Source organism: Cebus imitator, unplaced genomic scaffold (genome assembly GCF_001604975.1).
Source record: "Cebus imitator isolate Cc_AM_T3 unplaced genomic scaffold, Cebus_imitator-1.0 Scaffold249, whole genome shotgun sequence".
In the NCBI taxonomy this organism is placed as follows: Eukaryota; Metazoa; Chordata; class Mammalia; order Primates; family Cebidae; genus Cebus; species Cebus imitator.
Genome location: NW_016107564.1, coordinates 3,089,275 through 3,103,893, shown reverse-complemented (window position 1 = coordinate 3,103,893; position 14,619 = coordinate 3,089,275). Strand labels below are relative to the sequence as shown.

At 40.4% G+C, this 14,619-nt stretch overlaps 1 protein-coding gene across 17 annotated transcripts in view; it reads left to right on the top strand.

The window, feature by feature from the left end:
- The window catches only part of PROM1 (prominin 1), a 106,691-nt gene that overhangs the window by 47,946 nt on the left and 44,126 nt on the right, over window positions 1-14,619 (top strand). For all 17 annotated transcript variants that reach the window (XM_037727943.1, XM_037727946.1, XM_017498742.2 and 14 more), the window contains 4 exons: window positions 7,522-7,642; window positions 8,496-8,559; window positions 9,464-9,553; window positions 14,399-14,616. In XM_037727943.1, the coding sequence (XP_037583871.1) occupies window positions 7,522-7,642; window positions 8,496-8,559; window positions 9,464-9,553; window positions 14,399-14,616 (493 nt within the window). The remainder of the gene's footprint in view (window positions 1-7,521; window positions 7,643-8,495; window positions 8,560-9,463; window positions 9,554-14,398; window positions 14,617-14,619) is intronic.

Sequence of the window (14,619 nt, the reverse complement as noted above, 5' to 3'; positions counted from 1 at the left end):
AAGACGACAATTTTTCGAGTCCAGATTAGATTGCTCATTTGAAGAATGTGCACCACAATAGCATTCCCTTGTTATGGTGCTTGGTTATCATTCCACGTTTCCTCACTCATTCCACCGTTTTATGCAGAGACAGAAATAAAGTTCCTGTGGCATGAAGGCACAGCAAGCGTTGGCCAACAGCTTCTCTTTGTTGTTTCTCCAAATACCACACGTGCTCACTAGCCATAAGATTTTTTCAATTTCACTAAGGAAGTGATATTCAGGAATTTTAGTAGAAAACAGTAAGTGCTATGAGTTAGAGTTCCAGCTGCAAACCCAAGAAGGAGAGCCTTTAAGTGTGGCCACCAGCATGGGTCTGATAAGATGCATGGCTTAGGGTGGCCACTCACTGGAATGTAGTGTCCCCATTGGAGAGGATTGGGCAGCTCTGGACTTGATACCAAACAGTCACCAAAATAGATGAAGTGAAAAAAGCAGGTTGCAGACCATGTGCAGAACACGATAGCTATGTTAAAAAAAAAGATCAGAAAGGAGACACAAGCACTTGGTCATATTTTTATAGAGCGGATGGGATGTGAAAGGGTTGACAAGAAACTGGCAATAGTGGTTGCCTCTAGAAAGGAAATTGAGGGTTGTGAGGGGAAGGAAGGAAACTCACTTCTTGCTGTAGCTGGGCTTTTTGTCTCTTTTGAATATGTACCAGGCTTGGGTATTACCTATTGAATTAACTAAACTAAAACTTGAACAATGACAAAAAAATTCTTCACAACAGACAAAGGCCAATGCATTTCCACTTAGTCCAGGGCAGTGATTGTTTAAGCAAAGACACACTTTTTCTGTTAATAGTGGAATAATAGACCTTAACAATATATGTGCGAAAACAGGATCCAAGTGAATGTGTTAGCTGACTTCATGCACTGTCGGTTGGCCCGAGAATTACTTGTTTTCTCTCTACGAGATTGGGGTGTGGGCATCTCTGTCTGTCAGTCTCTCTCTTTACTGTCTCTCCTTGTCCCTCTGTATTTTTCTGTCACTGTCTCTTTCTCTGAGTCTCCAAAAATCATTTGATACTTACTGTTTTTTTCACATTTGATCTGGAGAGGCAGTTTGGGATCAGGTCAGTGGTCATTCCAGATGTCCCTGTCTCTCTCTGCTTTGCATTTGATGCCCTAAGGAATGCACAGACCCCTAGCTGTAGGGGTAGTTCCCTCCTTCCGGCTACCAGAAGAATGTCAGTTACAGCCCCGAAACCTGTCAGGCCCACCAGGGATCCCTGTGCGTTTCCTATAAGCCTGAAACTCACAGGCCACATTTGTCTGGACACTTGCACAGCCGTGTTACCGTTCCGTACATCCTGGACCTCAGAGATGAGATTCAGGTATGAAAGTGTCATCTGAAAATACTGCCCTTAGGACTTCTTGTTAGAGTGATTACTTAAAAAAAACGGGTTAATAATTTTCACTTGATGTCAATATATATAGTGTAATTTCAGGAAAATTCTTTATTGAATGTAGTATATATTTACCTGAATAAATGTTTACATGTGTAATAATGGGTTTCCTTCTTTATTTTTTTTTGAGACAGAATCTCACTGTGTCACCCAGGCTGGAATGCAGTGGTACGATCTTGGCTCACTGCAACCTCCGCTTTCTGGGTTCAAGTGATTCTCATGGCTCAGCCTCTCGAGTAGCTGGGATTATAAGTGTGCAACACCAGACCCAGCAAATTTTTGTATTTTTAGTAGAGACGGGGTTTCATCATGTTGGCCAGGCTGGTCTGAAGCTCCTGGCCTTAAGTGATCTGCCCTCCTTGACCTCCCAAAGTGCTAGGATTACAGACAAGAGCCACTGTGCCTAGCCATGACATTGGGTTTCTTTTTAAAAACTGAACTTTCATTTGTGTTATATATAATTATGTGTTATGATTGTTATAGTTATAACTCTCAGCCGATTGAGTTATTTACATTGTATCATCAATAAAGCTACAAAGTAAAAAATAACATGACTTCCATTTATATATAAAAAGAAAGCTACCATTTTGTTAATTCTTGAGAATTGAGACCTATCAAATCAGTGTTTTCTCTAAGTATATTTTAATTTAGAAAATTCTTTTAAAAAATGCGTGCTGTGATTCTATAGCCTCCTATACATTCAGTTAAAACAATTTTTTCCCACCCAAGTAAAATATTAATGTGAAAATTGTAATTTTAGATTTCAATATAATTAAACCAAAGTTGATCAACTGTTTGAGATTGTGACAAAACTAAAACTAATTTGATTTCATGTAGCAAGTTGAATTGATATATAAATTATAAATAGGCTTAAATGAGAATAGTATGTGAATTTTTTTCTCACTTTTAATTCTGATGAACTTTTTGATTTATGATGACATTTTAATGGCTTCCTTTCGAAACTCCCGCTGGTTTAGATCTCAAACATCATTAGTTGAGTAATACCTACATACTGTTTGCAAGTAATCAAAGCTAGCCAGGAGGATTAAAGACCTGAAAGTTAAGATTTCTGTATTATGAGTAGCTAGACAAGAGAAGAAAGTATGTCAACAAAATGAGAAGATTAGATAAAAAGAAGAAGGAAAAGAATGTCAATAAAATTGGAAGGCAGAAAGGAAAGCTAGCACAGTGGACTCTCTCTCGTTTAATGCAGGGCCTGTAGCTGACATTGACCTCGGCGGAGATTGGATACTATTGAGAAATAGTCTTTGTGTATGATTTTTAAAAAATTCTTTTGGAAACCCAGAGCAGTTCATCTGCCCTTTATTGGACTCAATTTCATTTCGTGGTTCAAAATGTTTACAATTAAATGAAGTTAGTTTTCAAGTTAATTTTGAGCATCCTTCTTTATTTTAAACTTTTCTTTGAAGGAGGTGAAGGGAAATCATAGGTGTTAAGGAGAAAGATTCTCTAACAGATGTGGAATCTACGTGGGCATGTTCTTTCTCGGAGCATTCCCAGAACAGCGGTGAAATGTGAGAATTCCGTATACACTGACATATGTTTATGCAGTCTGTTTGACCATCAGCACAAGATCGAATCTCCACATCTCACTGTAGACTGCTAAGCAGATGGGCCTTACTACAGAAAAAGCCAAGTTTCTTCTCCTTTCTTTCTTTTTGCTTGTCACCGCTGCATTTTTCAAAAAGGTTATTATTATTATTTTTTTTAAAAAAGAACAGCTGGGCGTGGTGGCTCACGCCTGTAATCCCAGCACTTTGGGAGGCCGAGGCGGGTGGATCACGAGGTCAAGAGATCGAGACCATCCTGGTCAACATGGTGAAACCCCATCTCTACTAAAAATAAAAAAAATCAGCTGGGCATGGTGGTGTGTGCCTGTAATCCCAGCTACTCAGGAGGCTGAGGCAGGAGATTGCCTGAACCCAGGAGGCAGAGGTTGCAGTGAGCCGAGATTGCGCCATTGCACTCCAGCCTGGGCAACGGGAGCGAAACTCCGTCTCAAAATAAATAAATAAATAAAATAAAAATAAATAAATAAAAAGAACAACGATGCCTTGACTTCCTCTGTATGTTTCTAAGTTTCTGAGCGTGATAAGCCAGACTTGGTAATAATTCCCATAGAGAACTGAATCTGAGCCATTTTCAGGAAGCTGGTTATTTTTGAAGTTCATTTTATATTAGGATGTGATTGCTGATTCCTGACTGGGAGACTGCAAGGTTGTAGAAAAAAGATTGAGCTACAATAGCAGTCCTGAAAATCATGAAACTTTCTTCATGAGAATGAAGTCTGGTTACTTACAGTTTAAATATAAAATATTTTTTTTTAAATAAGAGACCAGTTACAGACTGAAAGCATTTATTTGGCTTCCTTTGACTAATTTTACTGAATCAGTAGAAATTGGTAAGAATAATAAAGTTACAAGTTTTAAAGTTAAGATTTAAAAGAAAGGTTTAGTCTTACTTTATAAAAAGTTTACTTACTTGTAAGTGTATATTTGAGAAAAGTGAATTTTCTATAATAAAATATAGAAGATGTAAGGCCAGAAAAATAAAAATTCCTATCTTCTGCTAAAAAGTTCCAAGAGATTTTGTTGTACTGCTTAAAAGCACGTTTTTGATTGTCTAAAGGCATTTATGTCAAATGCCAGAGAACTGACATTCACTGAAATTTTATTTCCTTTTTGTGTTAGGTAAATGTCTCTTAGTATCCTTATGTTCTAGTAATTGGGGGTTGTTAAAAATAAAAATATTTATTCACATACTATTTTTGTGCTCAAAAAAGACATCGAGCAACAGGGAATGTCTAAATCAATACTGCAAAGCATACTTTCTTTATTCTCTATTTGTATTTGAAAAGGTTTAAATTTGAGATTGCAAATGGAGGCCATCAGTTGGTCTTCAAAGTATTTAAATCTTTCTTTGATTAGTTGCTAATATTTAAAAATTGGGAGATTTCACATAAGAATCCAGATTCCCAGATTTTTGTGGATAATGGGAAGATATGGTGATACTTATCTGCCATCGTGGTGGCACTTTTGAGACCTCTGGTGCACCTTTGATCTCCGGGCTTCTATGGCCCCATGCCACCCAAGTTTTCCTTAATGCATTCTGCCTTCTTACATAGGCATTTGAATTTAAATACAAAATTTACTTTGTGCATGAGTTTGAAAATCACTAACTTCTACTCTATAATTATGCTTAGTACGGTTTTCTTTCCTTTTTCTCTTTAAAATGGGGTCCTGCTGTATTGCCCATGATGGACTTGAACTCCTGGGCTCAAGTGAATCTCCCATCTCCATGTTCCAAGTAGCTGTCATAACAGGCACATGCCACCACACCCAGCTTAGTACAGTTTTTTTTTTAATCAATGCTTTAATTTTAATTAGACCTATTATTGGTTAGTAGAAATATAGGCCTTTCAAAATGTGTAGCATTGAAATTCAGTGTTGTATTGAAATGCGGTATTGTAATTCATTTCATTGACTGGTGATCTGTAAGTAAGGACATTTATTCAATAAAGCACAAAGACAGTTTCTGACTCACACTCCAGACATATGGCCAGTCTTCTAAATAGGCCAAATGAAACCAAAGCCCGACCCTTAAACTCACCTTCATGGAGCACCCAGTGTGAACAAGACTGCATTATGCAAAGTTAACAAAGAAGTAGTTCCCACCTCTTCTTAGGAAAATTAAACATAGATAAGAATAAAGACAAATTGGAGTGTGAAGTGAGACATGCCCCATCAGAATTGAAGGGAAAGCCTCTGGGAGTTCAAGGCAAGGAGGTTCTTCTCCCTTCTGGGGGTGGGTGGAGGGGTCAGTGAGGGTCAAGTGCAAGTGGACTTGGACTGGTTCTTTTCTCCCAAGTTCACTTTCACTTCTTATATCTGGAAGCTGATGAGTGAATAAAATATTTGGACACGTTGGGAAGAGTGAGCAAGGGGACCCCACTGTGAACATCGGGTATGTTCAGGTGGTGATCCTGACTCATAATGGTCTAGAATGTTTTGAATTTGGCATGGTAGCAAGCTCCAGGTGCATTGCTGTGACTCAACTTCTGTGCTTGTGTGTGTGTGTGTGTGTGTGTGTGTGTGCTTCTTCACAAAACTCCAAAAGCATTATTTTGAATCATTTGACTTCTTTTGGCAGGAGTGTCTGATTTAATAATTCTTATTGCTATAGTGCATTGGCTAAAATACCAATGCAAATTTAGGACAAATTGTAAGGCAGTCATTCCAAATGGCACATAATATTGTTAATATTTATTTTAAAAGATTATCATCAGAATTAACCCAAATTTAAAGTCTTAGAGAACGTGTACATCCAGTGCTGCTCTCCTTTACAGCTTGAGAAGCACTTATCTAATCGAAGTTAGATTGGATCTAATTTACCTGATTAGACCTAGAGATCTACACTGATCTTTTCAGTTTGGAGATACCAACTGGAGTCCCACAGAAGGAAAGTGATTTTCTCTGGCTTGTACAGTGCGGCGGTGGTAGGACAAGACCTAGAACCTACATCTTTTGCTCCTAGTCTAGTACTCAGTACACTGCAACTTGTTAACCATGAGACATATTCCTCAACATTGTATTATGTAGACTTTTTTGGATCATTTTGGGAAACCTAATGGACCAATATTATACTGCTAGGGGAAAGTATGTTTCAAAACCAGTAATGAACCAATGCTCCTTGGAATGTATTTATACATTTATACCATAAGTGGGGTGAATAACTGTTCCCATTCACCCAGGATGGAGAAGTTTCCTGGGAACATGGGATTTTAGGTGCAAAAATGGGATGTTTAGTCATCCTACCTGTAAATATATGCACAAATAATGCCTCAAGACATTGCTTTTGCTGAAGAGGGACTGTATTAATTTTCTGCATCTGATTTTTTAAAGCTTGTCTATTATTTGCAAAACTTAGTTCTAAAACCATATCTACATCTTCCATTGGATTATTACAAACAAGTTTGTTACTTCTGTAGGTAAAATAGTTCCGCTATGTTTATGTATTTCCTTACTGCCATCTAGTGGCCAAGTTCAACAGAACCTTGGCAATTAGCACCTTGTGATTTAACGTTTTAATATTCAAAGGCTTTGGCACAAAAACAAGCCAGTTGGTCAAATTACTTTAAGTCAAATGATTATTAATAACTAGTCAACATTAAGAGCTCTTAAAAAGTATTACATTAGACATTTTAGATGGCTTGAAAAATACGTTTTTTTTTTTCCACATAGAGAAGGCTTTCCTGCAAGATGCTTTTCATATGGCATTTTTGAACCTTTTTTTGAAGTATATTTCACACGGAGGAAAGTGTCCTTTTCACAAGTACATATGCATAAATGTCCATGAAGTGAATACACCCATGAGCAGAATACTCTGCCATTCCACCCCTCCTCCGCGCATGACCACGGACTTCCAGCACCACCGTTTCACTTGTTTTTGTGGATGAAATAATACACAGGTGCTCTGTTGTATGTGCATTTTGATGCTAAAGTAACTCATGTTTCTTTCCTACCTGGACAATAAAGGTGCTAACAGACAATTTGAGAAACCAAAAACCTTAGAAGGCTCAAGTACTCTTATCATTTTGATGTTTTTTTCTATAGGCTTCTTTGGGGAGTTCGGGAACAGAAGTGTGTGTGTGTGTGTGTGTGTGTGTGTGCACGTGCACATATGGGAGGGTGTGCACACATGTTCACCTAAGGACAGGAATGGGACTGGTTCATGCATGCTGTCTTATAACCTTTTTGCACCTATTTCCTCCACAATGTATTATAAACATTGTTCCATTGATGAGAGTCATTTGGAACTGAATGAAGATTTGCCTTCTCTGAGAGGACTGAGTCCTGTTTTGTAGCCTTTATGTGGGTGGTGGTTGGACTGTGGGATGGCAATGGGAAGGCTGTGGCAGGAGAGGACCTGGGGAGAGGAAAGGCCAGTCCTTCTGTGGGGCCCTCCCTACTCCTGCTCAGCTGCCTGGACCTGGACAGAGAACCATGGACCACGCAGTAAGTGCTCTTCCTTCTCTCTGCCTTTTCCTGCAGCACTGGCATTTTCTATGGTTTTGTGGCAAATCACCAGGTAAGGACCCGGATCAAAAGAAGTAGGAAACTGGCAGACAGCAATTTCAAGGACTTGCGAACTCTCCTGAATGAAACTCCAGAGGTAAAAACCATCATCTGTATGTACCATGATGCTTTATATTTTTGGCTTTTTGGAGTTCCTTTGTATATAATCTCATTCGAACCTTCTAGAAATGCAGTGAATCAGCGTAGACTGGTATTACCTTTTAATGTCCTGGATGAATAAATAAAGGCCCAGAAAGTGATTTTTGAGAGTACAAAAGCCCAATTTCAGAATTGGGGTTTTTATTTTATTAAGATATAACATAACATCACAATGTGTATTATAAAAGGACTTAATCATTTTAAGGCTCTCATGATTTTTTTTTAAAAGAAAAGCGTTTGGGTGCTATTATCCTTTCTTTTTGGTGGTACAGTTAACTTTCCATCACTTTTACAAAGTTACTCTTGTAATGAAACCGTCCTGCTTTATAAACATCCATTTGCTAATGTCTACATCGGTATGTCAGATTTCTTGGGAAGGACACACACACACACTCTCTATCTCACACACACACACACACACACACACATACACACACGCACACGTACTCATGGACACACAAATTGTCTTTAGAGAAGGGCAATGGGATGGTTGAAGGGTGGGGATTGGAGAGGACGTCCCCTTTTTTCCCCAGATATATTTTTCTGTATTCCAGAAGCATGTTGATGAATTTACCTATTCAGGACATTGTTTTAAAAAGTGTCTGGGCAGGAATCAGCCTAAATTTGTGATGCTCATGGTACCAACGTGTTAGAAAGTAGAAAAGTCTCTAAGAACTTGGTTACCTCAAAATGTTCTGATTCAGGATAACTTTTGTATATTAAATCTCTTTTTGTCCCTGTATTGCCTTTGGACATTAGAAGGGGAGGTGTAACATAATGTTCTTTTTCAGCAAATCAAATATATATTGGCCCAGTACAACACGACCAAGGACAAGGCATTCTTAGATCTGAACAGTGAGTAAAATTTAAAGTTGCTTCACATTTTTTTTGTTTCTTTGTTTTAATTCATCTCTCATAGAACATGAACTAAGAAATTACATATGTGAAAGTCGGGGGAAGACAGAAAGATGATTCCCTAGCCTTATTGCCAACATACCATTTGTTACTCAGCGATTAGAATCTATCACTCATCGAAGGCGTCTTTTTCCCAGGCAGCAGGACTTTTTGTTTTTTCATTTTATGTTCATTGGAAGGCGTTCGTATTCTTGTAGTCACAAGCGCCCATTCTCCATTTCCTTCATGAGGGAAAGATTGTTTTCCTGCCAGGTGCCCTGCACAGACACAGCGAGCTCCTCAGAGAAACCACTGGCTTCAGAAATGGCAGGTGGAGAGGGCTCAACCCTGAAGGCCAAGGTTTGGCTTAGTGCTTCTCAACTGGAGGGGTGACATCTGGCACATTTGGTGACATCTGGAGACATTTTTGGTTGCCACAGTGAAGGTGGGGTGGGGACACTTCTACCAACATTTAGCATGTTGAAGCCAGGGATGCCCCTAAACATCCCATAATGCGCACGACAGCTCCCTTCCCCGCCCAGAGTGCAGTCCCAGTGCGAACCCCGGTCTAGCCGAAGAGATCAGAGACACAGGCAGTTACATACTGGGCAAGATGATAGCACCATGCTCCTGGTATAAGTGAATACTGGGTCTGTGAGTCTGTAGTGATTAATTTTTCCCTGGGGGACAGTTGGTGCAGAGACCCCGAAGAGAAATCTCCATACATGAGTCGACCCCTAGACAGGGTCCAGGATGCAGATGGGTTTTGCAGCAGGAGAGGCTAAGGCAGTGTGGAGAGAATGAGGTTGGGGTGGAGAGACGAGCAGAGGCCACCCTCACCGTTCCTGTGCTCATTTGCATGTAGGCATCAATTCAGTGCTAGGTGGCGGAATTCTTGACCGACTGAGACCCAACATCATCCCTGTTCTCGATGAGATTAAGTCCATGGCAACAGGTAAGCAACAGGCAAAAATGACCAAAGAAAGTTTCACCCAGAAGTCCCTGCGCTTGGCAGCCTCACTCACTCTTTCCTTGCTCCCTGAGAGCTGGCTTGGGGAGAGCCACCGTCCATGGCCATGCAGGCAGTTCAGATCAAGACGCTGTGTTACAATAGCTTGATTGTGTTCTTTATTAAAGCTTCTGCCAAAGCTGTTGCCATTTGAGATGACAGGGGCAGAATTTGTTAGGGGCCCACCACCTGTTTTTGTAAACAAAGTTTTATCGGAACACAGCCATACACATTTGTTTAGATATCATCTGTGGCCGTTTTCGTGCTGTGATGGCCGAGCTGAGTCGTTGGAACATAGTATAGCCCACAAAGCCTAAAATATTTACTACCTGGCCTTTTATAGAAAAAGTTTGTTGACCCCTAATAAAGAAGACAACTAACCTATAGACATTCAGGTCATTTGAAGGCAATTGATTCCTTTTTCCTTCTTGAAAGAGAAACTTAGAAGCAAGGAATATAAATACATATCTTAAGCCTCCATTGTCAATGACACAATGACAGATGCACCGATTTTAATAAACTGCGTGCTCCACTGTAATGAAAAAAGACCTCCCAGGCCCTTCCAAATGTTGAGAGAAACGTTCCTGCTAGGTACGTAATGGAGAGGACAATTACATCTATGTAAAATGTTGATTTTGCCAATATGAATTTTATTTTCATGAGCTAGCATTCCTGAGAACATAGTCCTTAAAGAAGAGAATTGCATGGAAATTGGAAAATTATTCCTGTTCCTTTTGGCTTTCCTTATAGTTCAGCAACTGAGACAAACGTGCGGAAACGGGGATGTGCATAACAGACCAGGAGTTGTTGTGATAAGTCCTAACTAATTGAAGGGCCTCTTCTTGTCCTTGACCGTGCAAAGGGTCCAGCCAACAATAACATTCTCAGCATTGACAACAATATCACGAACAACATCCCCTGCTGTTGATGCCTTAGATTTCTCTAGACATCTGTTCTCTTCATTACCAACCATTTTCTTTCCAGGCAAGCAAACTGAGGCCCAGAGAAGGGATGTGACCTCAGAGACTGTTGCCTCCTGCCTTCCTGTTCTGGCCATTTCCATGTGGCTTCTCCATTCTTTCTTTTCTTCCTTCCACCCTCCTTCCCTCCATCCCTTTCTTTTCCTCCTTCCTTTCTTCCCTCCTTTCTTCCTCTCTCCTTCCCTCCCTCTCCCACTCCTTCTTCCCTTGTGCACCAGGCCCCTGTTCATCATTCCAGTCTCACTTCCTGTCTGGGACACTCATCTCTGATGTCTCTTCCTCTACTTTAAGAACATTAGTTCTGTTGGATTAGGGACCCACCCTTACGACCTTATTTAACTTCAGTTACCTCCTTAAAGGTCACATTAGTGGTTACAGCTTCAACATATGAATGGGGGATTCATACTCAGTTCATAGCAACTGCACAGCTGGGAAGTGGTGGAGTTGGGATTCAGACCCCATTTTAGCCAAAGTCTGTGTTACCTGGATCACCCTAGATGGAACTTAGTACCTTGAAGGGTGTTAAGATGGAGGGTGTTGTGGTGACATCCATGAGGAAGCAACATGTACACCTTTGGAGGGGAAGTTGGAAATCTGGGATTCAAGTGTTCACATGGCCACAGATGATGCCAAGCATCCCTGCACCCCAGAACCCTCGCGCATCAGTGCGTTCACAATATTGAACAAGATCTTTTTGTTTTTCAAAGCTTCAAAGCATTTTATGTCTATAACGTATTAACTGGGTTGTAACTCTGGGAGTCACTCCAGGGTCACCAAGATCACATATATTATGTGATTGCAATGTTGAAGAGATCACAGATACTGTGTTCCCGTATTGAGGAGATCCAAGATCTCTTCCAGCCACAAATTAAGTAACAGTGAAGGCTGGGCAAAAGTATATGCATGATGGTGTGGTTGATGCATACCTTTACTTTTTGTCCAATGCTCTCGCAATTTTTAACAACTAAATTATAGTACTTTTTAGATAAAAGATAATTCAAAGATTTTCTTTCTCTCTTCAGTGCCTCCTGTGTTATTATTAAAGTTCTTTTTTGTTTTATTTTTCCTAAAATTCAGCCTGAATAAGTTAAAATTTAGCCTCTGGTGTTGCCAGAACTTCTTAAAACATGCTTAATAAACTACTCAAGCAATTTTTTTTTTTTTTTTTTTGCTAAAAATACTTCGCAGCCCTATGTGTTTAGTGGGTTTTAGAAATGACATGTAGTCATTTTGGTGTGCAAATCATATTTGGACTGCAGATTAGGACCTATAAAGGAAATATGCCATGGGCTAGTAAAAGGTTAATTAACTAAAATAGAGAATCTGAGATATCTTTTCTACTTACTTCAGATTCATAATATATATGATCTTCGTGGGCCGGGAAGGACTCTCAGAGTTACAACCCAGTTAATAGTTCATAGACATAAAATGCTTTGAAGCTTTTGGAAAACATGTATTTATTACTACTGAGTCCTCCCTGTGACGTGACAGAATATTATCCATAGCCTAGAATGTCTGTGAACAGCGCTTAACACACATTTCCTGGGCCATGCATTCATTTCATCAGCTGTCATTCTCTGTTGGTGGTGGTGGTGGTTCTAGCCTTAAGATAACTTATATCTTGAAGTCAAAGTGGAAAGGGCTGTGAGGAGGAAACCACAGAACATTAAAATGTGAAGTATGTTTTAGCATGCTGTTTGCATTCTTCTGTGTAGTTCTGGCTGCAGCTGAGCTCTTTTTGTTTGGCTGTGGTCAGTATTTACTGAGCTTCTACTAAAAGTCAGATACCAGGCTTCATGCTTCCCCGATAAAACTGGATGACAGGTGGGCAAGATGCAAAACTGATCTGCAGGGTGCTCTTCGGTAGTTCTAAGTATTATCATCTTAAATATTGCTAAGCTATGATTAGACTGAAATTCAAGAGAAAATACTGTTTGAAACAGATTTTAAGCTTTTCTATCCAGGTAACTTGATAGAAATTTGAGGCCAAGGAGGATACAGTGTAATTCTGGAAGCCTCCCCAGCTCTCTGGGTACATCCTCAAAACTAGCTCTGTTGCAGTACCTAGTTAGCATGGGGGATGCCATCGCCTAAGAGCTCAGCCCCAGAAGCTATTAGGGCACAGCCTAGAATCAGACTCTTCTAGTAACCAGGAGGGGACCCAACCCACTCCCTAATTTATAGATGAGATCGAGGTCCTGAGAAGTGAGAGTCTGCCAAATGTGCTGCAGCAAGGTACCAGCAAAACTGGGATGCAACCTCAGGCTACTTTTGGCTAGACTCAACACAAACATTTTTAAAATGTGTGTGCCTGTGTGTGTTTATGTGTGTGTCTGTGTGTGTTTGTGTGTGTGTGTGTGTCTGTGTTTATGTATGTGTCTGTGTGTGTATGTGTCTGTGTTTGTGTGTCTGTGTGTGTGTGTGTCTGTGTTTATGTGTGTGTGTGTCTGTGTGTGTGTTTCTGTGTTTACGTGTGTGTGTCTGTGTGTGTGTGTCTGTGTGTGTTTGTGTGTGGTTTGAACCCTCAAGTATTATGTGTTATGTGGCTGCCGGGAAAGGGTGGGGAAGCCAGTTTTTAAGGACATTCATACTTTTCCTTGAAACACCCAATTGCAGCTTGATCCTCCACGCTTTGTTCTGTGAGCCACAGAGCAAAGCCCTGACCAAGAAGATTTATTTGCTTAGAAGAACAATCTCTAATTTAAATTTCATATCTTTACCACTGTAGAAAAAAGTTATAATTCCCTACCTCCCTAGTTGTGTGTATGGAGCTCCACCATCCAGAGAAATCAGGACAGCAAACACTTATTCTGGATTTCCTAGCACAGATGCCTCTCCACATACACAATGGGGTCACATCCCAATAAACTCAAGGTGAACTAAAAACATCATAATTTGAAGACGCTTTTAATACACTGTAGAATATGGCTTGTTTGCCCTCTTGATTGTATGGCTGAAGGAGCTGTGGCTTTCTGCCATTGCAAGAGAGTATCCTTCCCCATATCACTAGCCGGGGGAAAGTTCAAAATTCAAACTTCGATGTACAGTTTTAACTGAATGCATATAACTTTCCACTATGATAAAGTTGAAAAATTATAAATTGAACTATTGTTAGTTGGGGACTTTCTGTATGAGAATGTGTCCTAGGTGGTGGGGCTTCCAAATTTAAACAGATAGACCACTGCCTTTGAGGCATTTTCATCTGATTGATCTAATCCCCTTGTTTCATGATGAATATGGTGGTGTTTCAGAACTTGAAGATGAGGAAATTGGCTCAGAGCAGATCAGGAGTCTATTTTTAATCACACAGCAAATATCAAAGCTGAGATCCATGCCTAGACCTGCCTGAAACTAAAACCATGCATTTAACTACTGTGCTAGTTTTGATTTCATCTCTTAGAATAATCAAAGTTAAAGTATGTCTGGATGTATAATCCATTTTGATGTGCATTTAAACTGCTGGGATTGGCTCGTTTGGACTGACCTCTCTGAGGCTGGGTGGTGAAGACTTTGCTGGCCACTGCTGGCCAGTTACTGCTGCACTGAGGTGTCCCCTCACACTCCCAGGTTGGTGCTTGCCCCCGGCTTCTCGTCAGAAAGAGACCCCAAGTGGGAGAGCGGAGCTGGTGGGAGCAGCTGTTAGAACAGCCTAGCAATGCTCCTGTATTCCCTTCCCAGACTGCCCCTTGCAGTGTGCCCCCTCACTGCCATCTAAAGTCATTTACCTGTCCATCCCAAGTCCCTTTAGATACACTTTTGTAGATGAGAAGGGACTTGCATGTCTGTCCTGAAGCGGGCTGTGTTCCTACAGCAATTAAAGAGACCAAAGAAGCCTTGGAGAACATGAACAGCACCTTGAAGAGCTTGCACCAACAAAGTACCCAGCTTAGCAGCAGTCTGACCAGCGTGAAAACTAGCCTGCGGGGCTCTCTCAATGACCCTCTGTGCTCTGTGCGTCCAACAAGTGAAACCTGCAACAGCATCAGACTGTCTCTAAACCAGTTGAATAGCAACCCTGAACTGAGGCAGGTG